The sequence below is a fragment of the Marmota flaviventris genome, chromosome 17 (assembly GCF_047511675.1).
Source record: "Marmota flaviventris isolate mMarFla1 chromosome 17, mMarFla1.hap1, whole genome shotgun sequence".
Taxonomy (NCBI): Eukaryota; Metazoa; Chordata; class Mammalia; order Rodentia; family Sciuridae; genus Marmota; species Marmota flaviventris.
Genome location: NC_092514.1, coordinates 35230320 through 35251362, shown reverse-complemented (window position 1 = coordinate 35251362; position 21043 = coordinate 35230320). Strand labels below are relative to the sequence as shown.

The window sequence follows — 21043 nt, the reverse complement described above, 5'->3', positions numbered from 1 at the left end:
AAGCTGCTGAGATTACAGGCATGAGCCACAGTGCCCAGCTCATTATGCCTATTTTATAGCTGCAGAAACACACTCAGAAGTTAACTAGCCTAATATCATCAAGCAAATAAATGATTGTAATCCTGTTTATTTTGAGTCATGATTGTAATCCTGTTTATTTTGATTCCAAAGCCTACACCACACTGCCTCCCACTGCTAAATCCATTTAACTCCTCATTTAAAAAAAAAAAGTTTCCAGGCCTTCTCTCATTTAAAGTAGAATTATTTGTTGTACCTTTTTCTGTAGTTTTAGATTTTTGAGGTTTACTTTCTTTTGAAGGGGCAGATTAAGAACAAGGAATGGAATTTAGTGCCACTTCTTTTGCATACTAAGATACCTACAATTAGTTCCTTCACCTTTCTAAACCTCTGCTCCTTTGTATAATGGAGTTCTACTAGGACTTACTTCTTAGAATAACTAGGAATAGATGAGGCAAAATAAACGTAAAGCTGATGGCTAACACATACAAAACTTTGAATAAATATCAGCCCTTTTTCTTTTCCAGTCAAGCTTCTGTGTCCATGTATATTAAAATAGTTTTGCTTCCTTTGTTCTCTCTACTTGATTTTTTATAGGTCAATGACAGTCTTTTTCTAACTCTTTGACTGTTGTCTTGCATTCATCTATCTTTTTTTCTCTGTCTTATCATTGAGTTAGCCTACTCTCTGCACCCACTTGGTACCCAGTCAGTATTTATTGATGCTAATGATGATGGTTAAACAAAGATGCTGTTGGCATCAGTCCTGAAGCCTCTGAGACTGCTTGAGTAATCATGACTTCCTAAAAACAGAAAGTATTCAATCATCTTACTCATAATTGAAGGTCAGAATTTGATGTCAAGCATTTTGTTTCTGTGGTGATTGTGTAGCTTTTTCTGCAGAATTGTCTTTGACAGCAGAGGTGGTCAGGATTTCTGGTATGAGGCTGATTATCCTGCATTCTTAAATTATTTCCTAAAATAGATGCAACACCATAGAGGTAGGTTAAACAAATATTGATCATAGTTTAGATTTGTTTTAATTGGAGGAAGAGGTCACTGGAGGCTTAACATTAAGGTGTAGCTGGCTGTCAGGCTTTAGTTTCCTAGTCTTCTTACCCATAATGTTTTTTGCAACAGGAAAAAAATTATACAAACCTGGCTTTAATTATAAACTCGCTTTTTTTTTCTGCCTTTCTTGTATCAGTATGTTCCCACCTCATTTCTTTGATCCTTAAAAGCCCCCTTATTTCTTGCTTTTTCCTTCCCCTAATTCTGTCCTCCATGAAGACATATTCTTCCTATGCCATCTTCTTGGGAGTCTGGCAATACAGTCCTATTTATATTTGGGCACTGTCCACTAACAACTCAGCTTTTGACACTCATGCATTATTTTAAACAATGTCATGTCATTATGGTTGAACTTACAGTCTATTAATGTAATGTGCTTATATAATATTAATATCCAGATTTTTAAATTAAATAAGGAAAAATGAAAAAAGTTAATATAAGAAACAAAGTCATTTACAAAGAAAAATAAGATTATAACCCAAAGCAAAATTAATGCTTTACCTGAAACAAATTTCATTTGATAGAAAATAGAGGTTCTTTCTTTCTTGCTATATCTAATGACTCCCAAACATATTTTCAATTTTTACCTCTCATCCAAGACCTATACTATATTTCCAGTAGTCTCTAAGCGGGGGAAAAATCCTATTTTTCTATCAAGGACCATTATCCCAGCCCTTCTACATTACCCACACTCAAAAAAAATTAGCCTTGCCAGGAGTGGTGTACATATATATATAATCAAAGCAACTTGGGAGGCCAAGGCAGGAAGATCACAGGTTTGAGGCCAGCAATTTAGGGAGATCCTGTCCCTAGGTAAATAAAGGGCTGGGGATGTAGCTTAGTGGTAGTGTCCCTGGGATCAGTTACCCATTTAAAAAAAAAAAAAAAACCTGAAATTCTTCGTCCCTTTCACATACACACAGATTTTTAAAGTTTCTCTCATCTATTTAAAAACAATAATAGGAAATATGAAGCTGCTTAACCATAAATAATTCATAGATGCAGGGAAAATGTTTCTTAAATTGTCAAATCAAAAGAAGAGTAAAAGGAATAAGACTTGAAGGAAGTGAATACTTTGGAAGTGAAAAGAGACTGAGGCAAAGAGAGAACTAGAAAAACTTGCTTATAATTCTTTTAGCCTTTGTATTTCTTCTATGTCATTGGCAAAAGGGGTATCATTAATTATTGGGCCTATTAACCTGACATTCCTTTACTGGAGAAATAAAGGGTTAGACTTATGAATCATTCCAACCTAGGTTTGAATCCACGTGCTGTGCCAAACATCTTAACCTCTTTCAGCCTCAGTGTGTTCAATTTGTAAATAGGTATAGTTACAAATTAGGGTAAATGAGGATTAAATGAGATGACTTTTAAAGAGTCATATAGTAGCTTCCAAAAAAAGGTTAACATAGTTTTTTCTTTCCTCATAGCCCATAATTAAAAGTATGGGATTCAGCTATTCTGTATTTCAAAGCACACCGTGATATTTGGTTAAGAGATGGGAATAGTAGACTAATAAAGGCAAGTTCCAATGAGAAGCAGCTTGCAGGATTGAGAAAGCACAGACTAGGAGCTAGGCTTTAACTGCCTGGGAATGTGACCTTGGGTAAATTGCATAACCTCTCTAGCACAAATTTGTACTTCTATTAAGTGATGTTCTCCAGTAACTAATATTTGAGAAAGCAGTGAAGAAGCCTTGAAATGTTAACATTGTTTAAAAAATTAACTCTTTAAAGCAACACAAAGACACTGTTTCTCTTGAGCACCTGAGCTGTCATGTCTCCTCCCCAGTATATTTGTAATTGTTCATTTGCATCATTCATTTTTCTGAAGCAAATCAGTACATTTTGAAATTCATATTTCATGGAGCTACTTAACTAATTGCTGCAATCAGCCGCAATTTATTTTATAACAGAGCTGTTCAAATCACTTTGAGGTTGGCATACCTCGCATGGTGTGCTTTTAATGATCATATTTTTAATGATGAGTTTTAATAGGGGAAATGGCTAATCTGCTAATATTCTCCTTAAAGCCCTAACTTTGATTCTATGGTTTATCTTCACCCAGTGGTAACTTAAAAGACCATAACAAAGTCATTGACCCAGTAGGTACACCAGCTGTTGGAGAGGCTATCCCATTTAGAAGGACAAGGAGAGGAAAAGAGTACCCTATTTTTACTCTTGTATAGAGACCCTCATTAAATTACTCAGAAACAATAATCAGATAGATGCTGTTCAAGTTAATGGCACCTCTGAGTCCCTGTCAAGAGAGCTTTATTTAATGCGCAACAGACCTGAAGTGATGCAGGTGCCTTTTCAGGCCCTCATTTAATTTAAGCTGCTATAGTTGGCATGGCAACTAGTTGAGACATCTGGGAGACATTATGCTGGGGATTGAGACTTCAGAGGATTTCTGCTACAGCAAAGCAAAAACCTTATCATAAAATGGTATGTGATGCCTCTAAATTTTTGCAGATATAGTGCTAAATTTTCAAATTCAGAAATTATGTTTTCCGAAGAAGAATATTTTGGCCTAGTTGGGTTGTTTTCTGTGAAGAAAAAACTGCTCCACTCGTGGAGTGAATAGTCTATTTCCCTGAAAATTTTACTTTACTAAACTGATGCAGGACAAAACTTACTCTCTGTGAAGTGACTATTTTAATCAATTTTAAAAAAAAACTGTATTAAGATTGCTCAGTCTTTTGAGTTGAGGAGAGGAAAGCATTTCTGAACAAAGATAAACAGAAAATGGTAAAGATAGACAAGAGCTCTGTGTTTTTGCTTTTCTGGTTTAATAGAATTTTATTGACCTAGTCCTATTCGTTTTTAATCCAACCTGTCATCTTTTCAAGAAGCAGAGATAGGAAAGTAGCACTTAAAAAAAAACACTCTTTTTTCTTAAATATTTTAATAGAAGGTCGAGTAAAATGTTTTTCAAGTTCATGGTTCTTGAAGACAATGACATGATGGTGTAGGAATTTGTGTTTAGCAGAGGAAACACCAGCTGGTTTGTATTTTGTGAGAAATCATGCACATGTGTATATGGTCCTAATCTGGAGGAATTGGCCTATTTGAAATCATGCTCCTTATTGATTTCAAAAGCTTTCCTTTTCAATTTTTCTTTTCTTTTTTTGGGGGGGGCAGGGGGCAGGGTGAGTACTGGAGATTGAACTCAGGGTCACTCAACCACTGAGCCACATCCCAGCCTTATTTTTACATTTTATTTAAAGACAAGGTCTCACTGAGTTGCTTAGCACCTTGCAGTTGCTGAGGCTGGCTTTGAACTCACAATACCCCTATCTCAGCATCTAGAGCAGCTGGAATTACAGGTATACACCACTGCGCCCAGCTACTTTTCAGTTTTTTGATATCTGATAATACTTTTGCTTTGTATTAGGTTGAACCATAAGAAATTGTTGTTGGTCACAAAATAGTCCAATTTGTCAGTTCAAATTCATAAGATCTATAGGATGAACAACATCCTAACCTGATATGTTTTATCGTGCTAAGTGAAATGCTGGAATTGTTTTTCTAAAATAAGTAATTTATTATCCAATATCTGGTTAGAACAGTACTTATTCCAGTCAAAGTTTTCCTTTTACTCCTTTCTTTGAAAATGTAGTCACTGTTGTCTGTATTTGGGTTTTGTTTCAATTTGCTCCTTTTGTAAGTCAAAGCAAGATTTTCCAAGTGCCAGCACTATGAATTCAACCTGATGACTTGAAAATTAGGATGTTTTCTCTCTGGTGCTTGCATGCATACCAACTGTCACTACTAACACCAAAGATTCTGGCATTGCAACTTGGCTGCCAGTTTTGTAGATATGTGAGGCAGAATAGAATATAACCTGCTCTTCACATCCATGGAAGAACTTTTCAGTGCTGGCAGGAGCAGAATATTGTCAATAAACTGAGCAGATATGGCTGATATTTCATATAGATAAATGCTTCTTACTCTTTCCTTAGGACTTTTTTTTCCCCAAGAATAAAACCTCAAGTTGACAGCTGTCTTAGTCCATTTGAGCTGCTGTAAGAAAACACCATAAACTGAGTAGCTTATAAACAACCGAAATTTGTTTCTCAGAATTATGGAAGCTGGTAAGTCCAAAATTAAGACACTAGTAGATTTGGTTATCTGCTAAAGACCCATTTTCTGGTTCATATAGTCTTTTCACTAAAATAGTGGAAGGGACTAACAAGCTCCTTGGACCTCTTTTGTAGGGGCACTAATGCCTCATAACGTAATCCCTCCCAAAAGCTCTACCTCCTAATACTATCATCTTGTAGTTTAAGATTTCAACCTGTGGATTCTGGGGAGACACAGGCATTCAGACAACGAGAACACCACTTGGTTCAGTAATGGCATTTGTGAAGTTTTTCCATTGTTTTTGTTTTGTTTTGTTCTGTTTTCTGTGTAATGTTCCCTTGCTTTTTTGTCCCTTAAGATTTCTGGAACCAATACAACGAAAAAATAGTGGATCTTCTGATTGAGACTTAATGGTGCAAATAGAAGTATTTTCCTGTCTCTATCCTGTATTTAAGATTTCTTCAAGGAGGAAAAAAATGTTTAGTTTATACAAGAGGGTTAATATCTTACTTAATATGGGAAGCATCTTATCATCCCAGTAGAAAATTGAGACAAGGATAGGAACATTTTGCCCTCACTCTCATTTTTCTTTTTTCCTTCTCTCGTGCTCATACAAGCATGTGACCAATAAACCTGTAAATGGTTTTCAACTTGCATACACAGTTGTTAGACCACAGATCTTTACTACCACTCTTCCCTATGGTCCTCCTAAAATATCAATAAAGAATTAAAAATTTAAACCAGAAGGGGCAGAAATTTAAGCTGGCAATGGTGAGAACCAGAAACAGGTTGATTCTTGCTACAGAACATCAAAAAGGCTCAGAAATTGGAGGCCTCAGGTATCAGAAAGTAGGGATGCAAGTGGGTCTGAACACAGACTTGTTTATACACCTGTAGTAGATGTAGTAGGATGCCCCAGTCTTTCTTTACCCCACCCTGCAGGAGACTAAAGGTTTATTATGTGGAGACAGCATGTTAGGCTGTGGTTTCTCTGGCTCCCAGCCCCACTCATACAGAACCCTAGCAGCCTGGCCTATACCACCTAAGCCAAAAGAAAGAGGGTTGTTTTCTGGAGAAATGTATTAACCAAGAGAGAGGATCTACACATAGTTAAGGTTCACTCATGACACAATACCGTAAAGCTCTAACTGCTACATTATACTCAAACACTAATAGCCTAAACATCTTGTGATAGGGAATTATTTAACTCATGACATATTACATTTAAAAAGAATGCTAAACAGCACTTCAAATGATAAAAGATTATGTAATACAGTGGTATTTTGAATTTTTAAAGGTGTATAGTTTATCATATAATTCTTTGATACCATAATTCCACTTCAGGAATCATTCATTAGGAAATAATGAGAGTCACATAAAGCTATGTGTATAGCATGTTTAGCCCAGAGTTATTTAAAATTGGAAAAAGAAATAGAAATAACTTAGATGTTTTTTGGGTTTTTTTTTTTTTTTTTGTCTTTGTTGTCTTTGGTACTAGAGATTGAACCCAAGGGTACTTTGCCACTGAGCCACATCCCCAGCCCTTTTTGTTAACTTTTTTATGTTAAGACAGGATCTCACTAAGTTGCTAAGGGCCTCACTAAGTTGCTGAGGTTGGCTTTGAACTTGTGATCCTCCTATCTCAGCTTCCCAAGTTGTTGGGTTTACAGGCATGCTCCACCATGCCCCATTAATAACTTAGGTTTTTAACAGTGGTGGATTGGTCAAATGAATTACATCTGTACATTAGAACTCTGGATAAAATCCTGCTTTATTTAATGACAGACTTCCCTTATTTTTTATTTACATATTTATATTTTTTCAAACTAAGGCAATAGGCAGCAAAGCTATATATATATATTATAATCCAAATTTTATTTTAAATATACATATGTGTAGATACATATTTTCATCAAAATATAGTTGTTTAGTTCAAAGAAATAGTGTTCTGGGTAGTTTTTATATTCTTATGTTTCTTTGTATTTCAAATGTAGAAAACTGGAGTTTTCTACATAAAGTTTTTTAAAGCTATTATGAAAATTTGAGTAGAGACAATAGTGTAATAACTCTGAAATACCCAGCTTCAATAATGTTGATCATTTTGCCATTCTCATTTTGTCTCTACCCTGATGCCTCCTTTTTTGAGAAGGAGGGCTGAAGTCTTTTAAAGTACATCCCAAACATCACATTACTGTACCTATAAATACTTAAATATGCATTACTGATAAGAACATAAGCAGTATGCCATAATCATATCTAATAGAGTTATCCTATTCCTTAATATTTATTCAGATTGCCTTAAAGATCTCTCTTTGAATCAGGATCTAAACAAAGTTCACATATTTGAATTTGGTTATTATATCTCTTGAGTCTCCTTTATCCCAAACATTCCTGCCTGACTTCATTTCCCCTCCCACCTACCACATACTTTAGAGGAGGGATCTTTGACTTGTTCAGAAATATTTCCTGAAGAATGATCCATATAGTGTGTTTAGCCGTTTGCTTCTTCATGGTACCCTGGTTCTTTATTCCCCATATTTCTAATAAGCTGGTAATCAGAGCTAGAGGACAGATTATATTTAAATTAGACTTTTTTAGGCATGAATACTTTGTAGTCAGTGGTGTGCTTATCATAAGGACATAATATTTTGTCCCACATTAAGTGATGCTAAAATTGAGTGGTGGATTGAGTTGATATCAGGCTTGTTCTCATCCCTTTCAAGTGGCTTTCCTAGCTATTGATAGTGCTAGATCCATGATTTCACAGAAGTTACAGAATGATGGTCCCCCCTGCCCCAATTCTACTGCTTCTGCATTTATCAGCCGAAATTCTTCTTAGGAAAGACAGTGAACATTTGGTTTATTTTATTATAGCTTTTTTCCAATGTTTTTCAAAAAAGAAGAAAAGATAAATTCAAAATTATGGAGAGCCAATTTTAGATACAGTCAAATCTAAGCTTTACTACAGTGTAACCTTAGGCAGGTTACTTTCTCTGTTAACCTAACTTTCTTCATTTGTAAATTGGGGATGTCACTACCTACTTTGTAGGTTTACCATAAAATTAAATGGAAGTTTGTTTGGTTTTATTTTTTATTTTTCAGTCCTGGGAATTGAACCTGGGCCTTGTACATGGAGCAAATGCTCTGCCACTGAGTTACATCCCCGGCCTGCCATGAAAATTAGATGTGATAATATATTTAAAATAATTAGTAGCTTGCCAGTTACCTGTTAGATGCTCAATATATATTAGTTCATGCATTCAATAAATATTTATAAGGATTTACTATGTGCAGGCACCATCCTGAGAGTTTGGGATAGACTTGTAAACAAAACAGACAAAAACTCTTGCCTTCATGGAGCAGGGCTGAGTATAACAAATAATAAACATAAGAAGTAATTATATAGGATGATAAACACTAGGGGCAAAAAAAAAGGAAAGCTGTACAAGGAGGTAGCAATTGGGTAGGGAGTGCAGGATGCGGTATCAGATTGGTCAAGATAGGTATCATTTGAAAGATAAGATGTAAGTAAAGCTGCAAAGGAGATGAAAGATGTAAGGGCTAAATAGGTATTGGGAAGTACAGTACATGCAAAGGGAGCAGCTACAGCAAAGGCCTAAGGTTGGAATGTGTCTAGCACAGGAGGAAAGTGATAGGAGAGGCTATCAGAGAAGAAGGTCAGATCACTATGACCTGGCCATTTGAAAGACTCTGGTTTTTACTGAAAATGAGATAGAAAACTTGTGCACAAGAATGACACAATTTTGACTTAATCTTAAAAGATTATTCTGTGACATGCATCAAAAAATTTAAATGAATTAATGGGTATGACAGAACAATATGGCAAAATATTAAGAGTCTACAAAATACTGAGAGTATATGGGTGGTCGCTGTTTAATTCCTTCAAATTTTCAGTGTGTTTGAAAAATCTCATAAGAAAACATTGAATAAAAAGAAAAACTAAATATAACCCTGATAATATCATTTTATGGAATAATTCTAATTTGTCACTGAGAACTGTCCCATAAGGAAATTCCACATGTCAAATCCCATTGTCTCACTTTCATTATGAGGCAAAATATACTTTTTTGGAAAGAACCTGAATGATAAAATCTGAGATTAAAATATGTAAGCATGTAGAAACCTGAAACTTTTTTTTTTTTTTTTGGTACCAAGGATTGAACCCAGAGGCGCCTAGCACCCCACACCCCCCAGCCTTTTAGCCCTTTTTATTTTTTATTTTGAGACAGAGTCTCGCTAAATTGCTGAGGTTGGCTTTGAACTTTTAGCCCTCTGCCTCAGCCTACTAAGCCACTGGGATTACAGATAAATGCCATCCCACCCAGCCATATTTTCTGTATAATACAGTAAATGTCAGTGTATAGGCATGAATAAAACAGTAAAAAAGAAAATTTATTTTGGTCATTCTACTATGTTTTAGAAATCTAGGACTCATGGGCCAGAGTGATAACAGTAGACATATTAAGAAGTGCCCTAATTGTAGCTAAATTTTGAAGGTAAAACCAACAGAATTTTGAGAGGGATAAATATCAAGGATAACTCCAAAGTTTGTGGTTGGTGGTGTGAGCAACTTCAGCATGTATGTTAAGAGGAATGGAACTGGATTCAAATACCCAAGAAGGGGTGAGTGTGAATAAAGAAGAGGACCAAGAACCAAGCCCTGGAGCATTTCAGCATTTAGTTGGAGAGGAAAAGAGGACTAACAAAGGAGGCTTAGAAACATCAAGCAGTGAGGGACAAGGAAAGACCTTTTTTATACTAAAGACTAAAAGACAAGGAGAAGAGAATTTTCACTGTTTTGTGTCAAATGCTATTCATTCTCCCTGCTCCCAAGTTGTCCCTTTTTCTACACATCTTTGCTAAAAATTTTAAATTGGAAATTGTCTTAAGGATGGTTATAGTAAAATCATAAAATTCGTCTAAACTTTTAATGAGTTTTAAACTTCAGGCAGGGCAAGACATGAATCTATTCTAGATACAACAAAAGATGATTCCTTAATATCTATAACATCCATGTGCTTAGCAGGAGTCCTGAATTCCACATTTCCATGGTTCCCCAGTCTCAGATCATCTGCCATGTGTTAATTAAACAAAACCCTGAGGATACAACTGAGTACAAAGCATAGGAAGCTTGAAATTTTATTAGAAGGTCTTGCAAACTTATACAAGAGTTAAATAATAAAAGAATTATTTTTTTCAGAGTGTGGAGAGATTTGGATTCAGACTAACCATTTTATATATTTCTGAAGATACCATAATTTATAAAGTAACTTAAGCGATAATTCAATGGATGGGTTGTGATCTTTTTCCATGGTAGATGAAAATGAGATTACCAAACCCCCTTTTGTTTGGATTCAAAGGATCCTCCAGTTACATTTCTGAATAGACCTTGAGACTGTTTGGTCTTCCCATTTTTCCTGACCTGTTATTTCAAATGTTTACCTTTGGTATTCTCTTTATGATGCTTTTCGTAAGTAAATCATTTTGTTGCTTACTTCTACTAACTTTTAAACATATAATTCTTTTAATTTTGTCAATGTTTTATCTTGTAAAGGTTGAATTCTCACCTCTGTTGTGCTAGAAGCTCTTTTTCTTAAACTTTTCTAGCCTTGGAAAGGCAATTACCCTAGATCTGATGACTGCTTTGAGGGGATCAAGGGCTGAATTCTCTGAACTATCCTTAACTTAAAACCTCAAGATATGTTGTCACAGAATTGATGCAGAGTGACCTACATAAAATTATCGTCTCTCCTCAACCACTCAGCTCAGATCATGTCAAAGTTTTTCTTTATCAGATTTTGCGAGGTAAGATTTTCTTCATGAAGAAAAAGGCATGTCATGATATAAATGAAATGTTTTGCTGTTCATTTGAACTTTAATCTGGCCTTCCAAGATTTTCTTCTTTCCTAAGTGCTCTTTCTTTTGGACCAAGTTGTATTTCATCATTTTCATATTTGATGTTATGTAATGACAAATAGTTCTTATATTCATGATGGTAGAGAAGGTTATGTAATATTATGTAATGACAAATAGTTCTTATATTCATGATGGTAGAGTAGTGAATTTCACTGGGCAGTTGAGTTGGGTTAATCTAGGAAGACAAATAAGCAGAGTGGTTTGTCCCACATGCATTTAAGCAGCCTTTAATTCTCTACATAGTAGGAGTACGTGGTATCAGATGACTAAATTTAAAAATGACTGTACTTCCTATGGATGAAATGCATTCTGCAAGCCAATAATAGGTGTACTTGTCAGAGTGTTGGTTGATATACTAAGTCCAACTGTAGAGAAATAAATTGACCTTAAAACCAAAGCAGAAAGAGGAGACCAATAGAAAAAAACAGCTAAATAACTCCAGAATGGCTCATTAAGAGCATGGACCTAGCTGGGCACAGTGGCATATGCCTGTAATCCTTGTGGCTTGGGAAGCTGAGGCAGGAGGATCATGAGTTCAGAGCCAGCCTCAGCAACTTAGCAAGGCCCTAGCAACTTAGTGAGACTCAGAGTCAAAATATAAGAAAGGGCTGGGGATGTGGCTCAGTAGTTAAGCACGGAGTTAACTAACAATGTAGGCCAACATAATGGATGCCACTTCTGCCATCAGTTGTATCCTTCAAAATTTGCTGTTATAAGTGAAAAATTATTAAAAGCTAAAATAGCTTTCTTATCCAGTAAAATTATTTTTTCATAGAATTAAGTGATTCTTTAAAGAGATTGAAAAGCATCTGCCAAAAAAGAATTAAAATGCATAAGCAATATTAAAACTAGAAAGTTCACCTCCTATAGATTTGATATTCTGTGGTGGGGGAAATGGAGAAGATTATTGTCTCTTTTTATACTTGTGGGAAAGTGTGATTTGCTACATGTTATTTTTAAAAAAGAAGACTCAACCTGAGGCTGTGTCTTTTAGCAGTGCTAAAGCCCCAATCTTTTAAGATGTCGAAATTATTTTAAAAGTAATGACCTATCCTCTTGATTCTCAGTGGTAGAAAATACTACTGACACACGTGGACAAGCTTCTCAGTTTTGTCATATCAGTGAAAAATCTGCCCTGGGAAAGGCTCCCTGTTGCTTAATGGAAATTATTTTGTTGAAGTAGGTTCAGAATCATAGGTTGAGATTATCAGTACCAGAACTTCACTGGTCAGACTGATAAGCAATTGAAGGCTATTGGTATGGTCAGTCTTAACTTGGGAGTCTGTGAAGCTTATCTGTATATAAATCTATGTACTAGTTTAAATTATAGACATTATCTCTTGGAATATGCACACCTTGCATGATTTTACTGTAGCAAAATTGATTTTTTGAGAGGGGACTAAGTCAAACTTTTAATAATATGCATTATGCAGTTACTTAGGGAACAATTCTAAATCCTCTACTCTGTAACCTTCTAAGGTTTGTCCAGCATCATTAATTGACTAAAAGGAATTAAACATCTGCAATTAAATCTGTTCATTATTTCAGGTTTGAAATATCTCCATTCAGCTGGCATTTTACATCGAGACATTAAGCCAGGGAATCTTCTTGTGAACAGCAACTGTGTTCTTAAGGTATCTTTTTTCAGTTTTAAAAACACTAAATTTAGAATTATAATGAATAATAGAGAAGTTGATGTCTTTTGAGATTGTTCCATTGTTAAAGAAAGTATGTATCAGAAAAAAATATTAGAAGACTATTCTAGCTTTTATTAAATAAAAATGAAATAGAGCCTTTTAGGAAGACTATCTACAGTTTTGCATAAAACATTTCTGTATGCTATTTGACTGAGGTAGCAAAGTAGGAAGTAGAAATATGTTTGAAAGTGAAAATGCTAGATCACAAAAAGTTATGTGTGCCTATCAAGTGTATTTCCTCCATATATCATAGCCAATCCTCAGTAACTCCCCTGAAGAGAAATGGATTACAGGGTTGATTATATTTAGCACTCCAGAAAGCATCAATTTTACTTCTCCCTCTAGTCCCACTTCCCATTGTCTTTTGTTATAGAGACTCACAAATAGCAAAATCCACATATGTGCCTTTCCGTATCTCTAATACAAATATATATTGGCAGACCTCCTGAATAATGAAAGGTCTACCATATTTTTCCTCATCATAGAAATTAGAGATAAGAGCCTTTTTAGAGGGCCGTGTGAAAGCAAATAAAAATTCCATTTATTTCTTGGGTTGTTACAGTATTATATAGTACTTTAGTCTACAGTAATTATTTTTACCATGTCAATGATACATTTGAAATAACTATCTTTTAAAAGTAATCTGGGGCTGGGGATGTGGCTCAAGCAGTAGCGCGCTCGCCTGGCATGCGTGCGGCCCGGGTTCGATCCTCAGCACCACATACAAACAAAGATGATGTGTCCGCCGAGAACTAAAATAAATAAATAAATAAATATTTTTAAATAAATAAATAAAAGTAATCAAAACTATTGTTATTACTTAGGTTGTTGACGGTTAATCCAAGCATTAACAATTTTAAATGTAGAACTAAATTTAATATTTTTTTTTTTTAATTTAAGTGGTTTCTCTGAACTGTGAGCCAGTTCTCTTTAAAAGCCAGTTGGTTGTAGTGCATATGAATGAAAATTCACTATGGCCTTGAAGAATTGTGACTTTAGGAGTTAAAAAACAGTTTTTCATATTTTCCTCAAAAATGGCAGTAGTTACATTTCATCCTTTTCTAATTAAAAGAAAAACACACATTAAAAACTTTATAGTTAGGAATTCTTTGTCCTGTTCATACCAGTCAATCATATGACAACTTAAGCTCGTTTCTTCTTATTTGGGTGTTTGGTTTGAAACCTTTACAGAGGGTTTTGTATAGAATCTGTCATGCCTGATACTATTAACTGCTTGAAGTCCATTTTCCAAATCATCTATTATGGTATTGTAACCTCTGGCTACATAAATGGTAACTAAAGGAAAATGTCATTTATGGATACACAACACAGATTAGAACAAATTGAAATTTTGTTCTGCTCCTTTGACTCATCCTAGATCTAGGCTTGCTTTTAAAAAGCCAGAGTAAAGTATAAAGCTATAGACACTACTTCTGTTCTATCAAATATACAAATTAATTTGTATATTATTTGAAGATAATTAATAACAAAACATTTTCTTTAAATTAGTCTCCATCTTTTGCAGGGGGTGGGGACATGGTGTTGGGGATTGAATGCAAGATTGCTCTACCACTGAGCTACATCCAGATCCCTTTTTATTTTATTGAAAAACAAAGTCTTATCATATTGCCCAGCTTGGCCTTGAACTTGGAACCCTTCTGTCTCAGTTTCCTGAGTCTCTGGGATTAAAGGGTTGTATCACCATGCATGGCTTCTATTCATATTTTGAATATATTTTGTTTCCTATTAAGCAAAGTTGGATAATTTTGCTGGAAATCCTCAGTATCTTTTTAGTTATTTGATCCCTGTAAATTTCTTACTTTGGGCTCAGATTGTCTTGCATTTGCTAACAACAACAACAAAAAGTAAACTCAGGATCAGGCTGATGTTTTTAAAGGGATTTGTTTTATGACAAAAGACATTGTTCAATGGGTGTTTGGTTGGGTTTTCTCCTAAAATGTAAATGCAAGAAAAAAATTTGAGTTCTTTCTTTTTGTTTTGCTGTGTTTTAAAAGATGTCCTAAAAAATCATGGCCTAGTAACATTTTTTTAAAATATTATGTTATTTGAACACTAACCTTTGGAAAGATGTGATAAATTTGGTCTTTTTGTTATGATTTTTCTGTGTTGTCTGGAAAAATTTTCTTCATTATTAGGTTTTTAAATCTTGGCTTCATACTGACTCATCCCCACTTGCCCACATGCATTCATTTAGTGTGAATAGACAATGTTGATTTAAGTCAGAAAGAGAGATTGCCAAAAATTAGGAGTAAATTTTGTTTTATTTAAAGGAGTAGTTTTCAGACTTTTAAAAATATTCCAGAACCCTTTTTCAAGTTCTGGTACCTCAACTTAGAAAACAGATTTAAAACATTATTTTACCACTTCTAATAGTTTCTTGTAAAGTTAATCAGAGATAACATAGCTTACATGGTCTTTACTATCTGACCTCATCATCAATATTTTCCCAATATCAAGAAAATCTCAATATTTGGAGATAGTAGTAGTTGCAACTGTGGCTTTGTTGTAATTTATTAACAGGTAGTTTGCAACCTCAGGCTACTTTTCAATTAAATAGAAAGAAAAATTTTATTTGTACTGTATAGAAACTAACCAGTCTGTGAGCTTATCATTTTTTTTCCTTTTTTTTTTTTTTTTTTTTATTATTACTGGGGATTGAGCCCAGGGTCTTGCACATGCTTAGCATATACTCTAATACTGAGCTATATACCCAGGCAGTCTTTCTTATTAACTGTGTCTCCAGATCCTAATATACTATCTGAAACGTAACATTTAAATATTCATGGTATGAAGAAATGAACCTAGTAGCACTAGTATTCTACAGTATATTACATTTTGACATACACATGTTTGAGTATGAATTTTAGTATTCTAAATGGATAGGTGTGAAATTTGAATAAAGTGTTTATAGAACTCCTGAAGTACTTCATCAGAATTGGATTCAACAGGACTCAGTTTGAAACACATAACTTTAAAGAAATTTTACTGTACATTGTACATATAAAATAAAAATGGCAAACAGTCTTAACTCAGGAAGTCTTTAAGATATACCTCTTTATCATACCTTCCTCTATAAGCCTGTCTTGAAAATAGTTTTGTTTCTACATTAAAACTAGAAATATGATTTTAACTGTGTCTTATTGTTATGTTTTACTTAATTATCAGTTGAAAACAAATTGAAGATGAGAATATTTTTAAGATGCATCATTTTATATAGAAACATTGAAGTTTGAAACTTTTATTCCCTCTCATCTGAATAAAACCAGATTGTATTTTGACACAAATGCACTCTACTTATATCATTAAAAATTTTTTAAAGTTCAGGAGTATGTCAAGTTCTTTGTTTTGTTTTTTGTTGTTCCATGTTCATTTGTCTGCTGATAATGTTTCGATTGTATTTTCTATTTAGATTTGTGATTTTGGATTGGCCAGAGTGGAAGAATTAGATGAATCCCGTCATATGACTCAGGAAGTTGTTACTCAGTATTATCGGGCTCCGGAAATCCTAATGGGCAGCCGTCATTACAGCAATGCTATTGACATCTGGTCTGTCGGATGTATCTTTGCAGAACTACTAGGACGAAGAATATTGTTTCAGGCACAGAGTCCCATTCAGCAGGTGTGGTTTCACTTTAGGGCTTTGGTAGCTTTGAATTCTATTACAGAGTTGAGGGGAAAAGCCATCTTGCACATGTCTTGGGCTTATCCATTGTACTGTCTAATTTGCTTTTAGCAGATTCAGGTTCACTTAAAATTCAGAAAGTTACAAACTCTAAGATTACAGAGAGGTTCATTTTGTAACTTAGGAGCCTATTAGAGTAAGTGTTGACTTTATTACATGCACTGATGCTTATAGCTGCAGACTCTGCTGTTATAATGTGCACAGGTATAATCTTCAATTGTTAGAGGGTTTCTCTTCTTTCTAACTGAATGGCTGTGACTTGAAGATGTATTTGGTGACTTTATGTACTTATACTTTGTGCTTAGAATATAAATTTTTACTGATTTCTTTAAATTTGAACGTGAGAAATTTTCTAATCATTATTATAAAATGTAACTTTAAGAAATCATTCATGGCTAGGAGTGTGGTTCAATGGTAGAACACACTTGAGGTCTGGTTTCATTCCCCAGCACCACTGGGGGAAAAAAACTAAAACAGAAATCATTTGTGTTGCCTCAGTTGTCCTTTATACTAATTCATTAATGCATGTCTTTTCTTAGGATATAACCTAAGTATTTTTTATTAATAAATTTTAACAGTATTGTTTGCATGAAGCAAATAAGCAGTGAGCTCAAATCATGGAATTTGATGGATGGGTTCAAAAATAGCTTTTGCCACTTCGTATCAGTTATATCTGGGGCAAGTTACTTAACCTCACTGACCTTCTTTTTAATTAAAAAAAAGGGGGGGTGTTTTTTTGTTTTTTTTTTTTTGTTGTTGTTATTGTTGTTGTTGTTTTTGAGGGGAGAATCTCTAAAGCTGAATGTTAAATAAACTAGTAAAGCTAAAAATAAGGCTTGGCACATAGTAAGCACTCAGTAAATGTTAGCAGTTAGGATGGTGGTGGTGTGCCTGGATGCTAGGGATGTAGCAGTAAAACAGACAGAAGTTATTTTGCCTTTGTGAAACTGTCATGTAAGACATAAAATAAGTATGCCAATAAATTAACCCCAAGTAATGATAAAGTCTGTGATGAAAAAAATCACACCTGGTTAAAAATAGAAAATGATGGGTGAGTAGGGCAGCAATAAAGAATTCTTCAAAAGATAACATTTCCCTCACATGAAATGAGAGAGTAAAGTGCTGGGGAAGGTGTTCCTGAAAGAAGGAAGGAGAATAATACAGCCATCATAATAAAGCCCCTGAGGCAGGAACAAATATGGCATGTTAGAGGGATTATAGGATCAAAGATAGGAAATGACATCAGAGGGAAAGAGAAAGAACCTGCCAGTGAAGTATTTTGAGCAAGGAAGTATTGAGATTTGATTGATCCTAGTAATTAAAAAATTACCAGATGCATATAATACATAATCTAATTTTTACTACTATTGACAATATCTACTATTGAATTTCTTTAGAAAATAGAGTTTAACAGACTTACCTATAAGACTATTTTATCTGAACATAACAAACTATCATAAAATGAATGTGTGACAGTACCTTACATATAGAAGCTTAAATAAAAACAATAATAATAAAGAGGTGTTTAAATCCTAACTATTGAACAAGAATCTTGGGTTGATGCTAAAAAGAGCTTAGAAAGAAAAATGAAGCAACTTGAATATAGGATATATTTCATTTTCTAGAGAATTCATAGGTCTTAAGAACTGGAGGAGAACTCATCTATTGTCAGTGTGTTCTAGGGTAAAAAATTGATATGTAAAATAGAGTCTAATTTGAACACAGAAGTACTTATTTTTTCTGTTGCATTTTCTCTGTATCTTTGAAAAATAACTACCCTAAATGCTGAAGGGCAGATCATAAGTGTTTCCCTTGAATCTGATCAATTTTAGACAACTTCCTGAATGTTTCCATAAGCCAGTTATTTCCTTTTGCCTTTAGAGTAGTTTCTAGAGACCCCACAAAATTGCTTCTACACTTTCCCAGAAAATTTTGTATAGAGATCTAACTTTTATGGAAAGCAAGCTTCTCAAATATATCCTTTATCCTGGCAGTGATAATGATGGCTACCCCTTGGTTTAGATATGTATAGAAAACTGTTTTTCTAGGTAAGAATTTCCCATCCCACAAGAATCTGAATGAAATGTTATTGTTTTTGTTTGTTTGTTTTTTAAGTTATAGATGAACACAATACCTTTATTTTATTTATTTTTATGTGGTACTGAGGATTAAACACAGTGCCTCACACATGCTAGGCAAGTGCTCTACCACTCAGTTACAATCCCAGCCCCTATTATTGTTAATTAGTTTATAAAATTGATATGTAAATAATTCTTATAACAATTGTAACACTACAATTGGTTTGCTACTTACAAGGTTTGTATGTGAGAAGACCATTTTATTGCTTTCTTTTATTGTGCTCAGCTAGCTAAGTGTGACTTTATGCAGTTTCATAGTTTTCCAAGTACCACTGTTTCCTGCCAATATAAGAGATTTTTTGCATGACTAGAATGTAAAGGGTGTGTACTGGCCCAAACAGAGTTTATCTTTCATTTCAGATCAGAATGTTTTGAGTAATTATTAAACCATACAACTGGTTTCTGTATTAGCTCCTCTATGAGCTTAAATGCATCTGAAGCATCAGAATCCATTCATTAACTGTTTGAAAGGACAGTTATTAACCACCAACAGAAGAAAAGTTCAATTCCACAAAGATTGTAGATGCTATAACAGCACAATAGGCCAGCCATGGTGGCGCACACCTGTCATCCCAGTGACTCAGAAGTCTGAGGCAGGAGGATCACAAATTCAAGTCCAGCCTGGGCTGTAGTCTTAGAATGCAATTCTTGCCAAACATACTATATATAGATATATATTTTTTTATCGTGAATTCCCAATAAATATCTTTCTAGGGTTTTTGTATGTTTTTGTTTTGTTTTTGTTGAATAGGCCATAAGTGAAAGTGGAGACTCCTCCAAGGTTAGTTAGTCTAGAGCTTGCTTTAAGTTTTTTCCCAAAGTTTGGTCCTTGTTTCTAAGGCTGTTATTTAAGAGTAATGAAAGATTGTTTCTGTGATCTTATTGTCCATTTGTATTTCATGTTTTCTTGTAGTTGGATTTGATCACAGATCTCTTGGGCACACCATCACTGGAAGCAATGAGGACGGCTTGTGAAGGCGCTAAGGCACACATACTCAGGGGTCCTCATAAACAGGTAAAAGGGGGGAAAAGACATCTTTATCTGGTAACTGGGCAGAATTTCTCTTCTAAAAGATAATGTATTAAGAACTTTTAAACAAAGGTATTACTTGTAGGTTTTATTTATTTTTTTATATCATAACCTAAATTTTTAAAAAGTTGAAAACTTACCAAACTGAATAAAATATGGTCATTCCCAATTACCTAGGGGAGGAAATGCATATTTGTAGCACTTTTGCCAATAAATGACCTCTAGCTTTGTATCTTCTGGTTTATTGATACATAAGAGAAAAGTTACTGGCGATGGAGGTTTGTCCTCAGTACATGTATATCAAGATGTTCTTTCCAAATTCTGAGCCAGAATTCCTGGTGTCTCTTATTTTTTCCTGGTGTCTCTTATTTCAGCCAGGAAGGTGAAGTTGTTGCTTTGCATTCTTGCCACTAACACAAAATCAGATGTGAGTATTGTTAGAAAAGAAGCATAAAGAGAGATTGCCAGATTTGTACTACGTTACTTGGAACCATCGAAATCACTGTTTAGAAAGACAAGATGGTTTTTATCTCTGCCCTCTTGATTTAGCAGCATTTTTTAGAAGCACTTTCCTAATCCCTTTTGGACAAAACAGCTTAATGATGTGAAGAGTGAATAAGGAGAATACTTTACTTAGGAACTGCAAACTGAAACAGAACAGATAAGGCTTGAACAGGAATGAGCTGGCAACTAACTTTCCTGGGCTTTTAGATAATCTGATTGATGATACCAAATGACAGTTTGACACTCCTTTCAAATGGCCAGCCAACCATTTGGCTAAGGCTTCGTCTTCTCCTGCAGTTCCCTCTTTAATTCTAGTGTGACTCCAGAGCTTGTGTTTTCATAGGCATAAAGGAAAGTGAGATTATATGTGTTTTCCAAGACAATCCCAAGCTAATAAAGAGAGATATATGCTTGTAGTTTAAAAAGCCACCTAATGGATACATCTTTCTATGATATTTAGCTTAGAACAATAAAATAATTTAAAATCCCAACACCCTTAGAAGAGTGCAGTTATTCTTAACCTAGAGGAAGGTTCTATAATCTAGAAGGAACTAATAAAGTCCATTGTGCTCCATTTATTTATTGGCCAGCATCAGAAATACTAACTAATTTGTCAGTATCTTGTGGAAAATGTATCCTTGGAAGTAGCAAAATAATTTTCCTCTTTTACTGATCTCATCAGATCAGTAAATCTTACCTAGCTAAAGGTAGACAGTAATGAAATGTGGTGAAAATCAGACACCCTGGTGCCACCCTCCATTTCTAGAGGAGTTTCAGCTATTACTAAAGGTTGCCAGTTAATTAATCCTGTGTGTCAAAGAGTTGCTAAACAGCAGCCAAGACGGCAAGACTTTCTGAAAA

The 21043-nt window shown here is 34.6% G+C and overlaps 1 protein-coding gene across 4 annotated transcripts in view; it reads left to right on the top strand.

Annotated features, from left to right (window-relative positions):
• The window catches only part of Nlk (nemo like kinase), a 148817-nt gene that overhangs the window by 109954 nt on the left and 17820 nt on the right, over nt 1–21043 (top strand). For all 4 annotated transcript variants that reach the window (XR_003581114.2, XM_027924499.2, XM_027924500.2 and 1 more), the window contains exons 4-7: nt 10893–10999; nt 12659–12744; nt 16238–16447; nt 19562–19663. Coding sequence is in view for 3 of the 4 variants with exons in the window: in XM_027924499.2 (XP_027780300.1) it covers nt 10893–10999; nt 12659–12744; nt 16238–16447; nt 19562–19663 (505 nt within the window). In the remaining variant the exon portion in view is untranslated. The remainder of the gene's footprint in view (nt 1–10892; nt 11000–12658; nt 12745–16237; nt 16448–19561; nt 19664–21043) is intronic.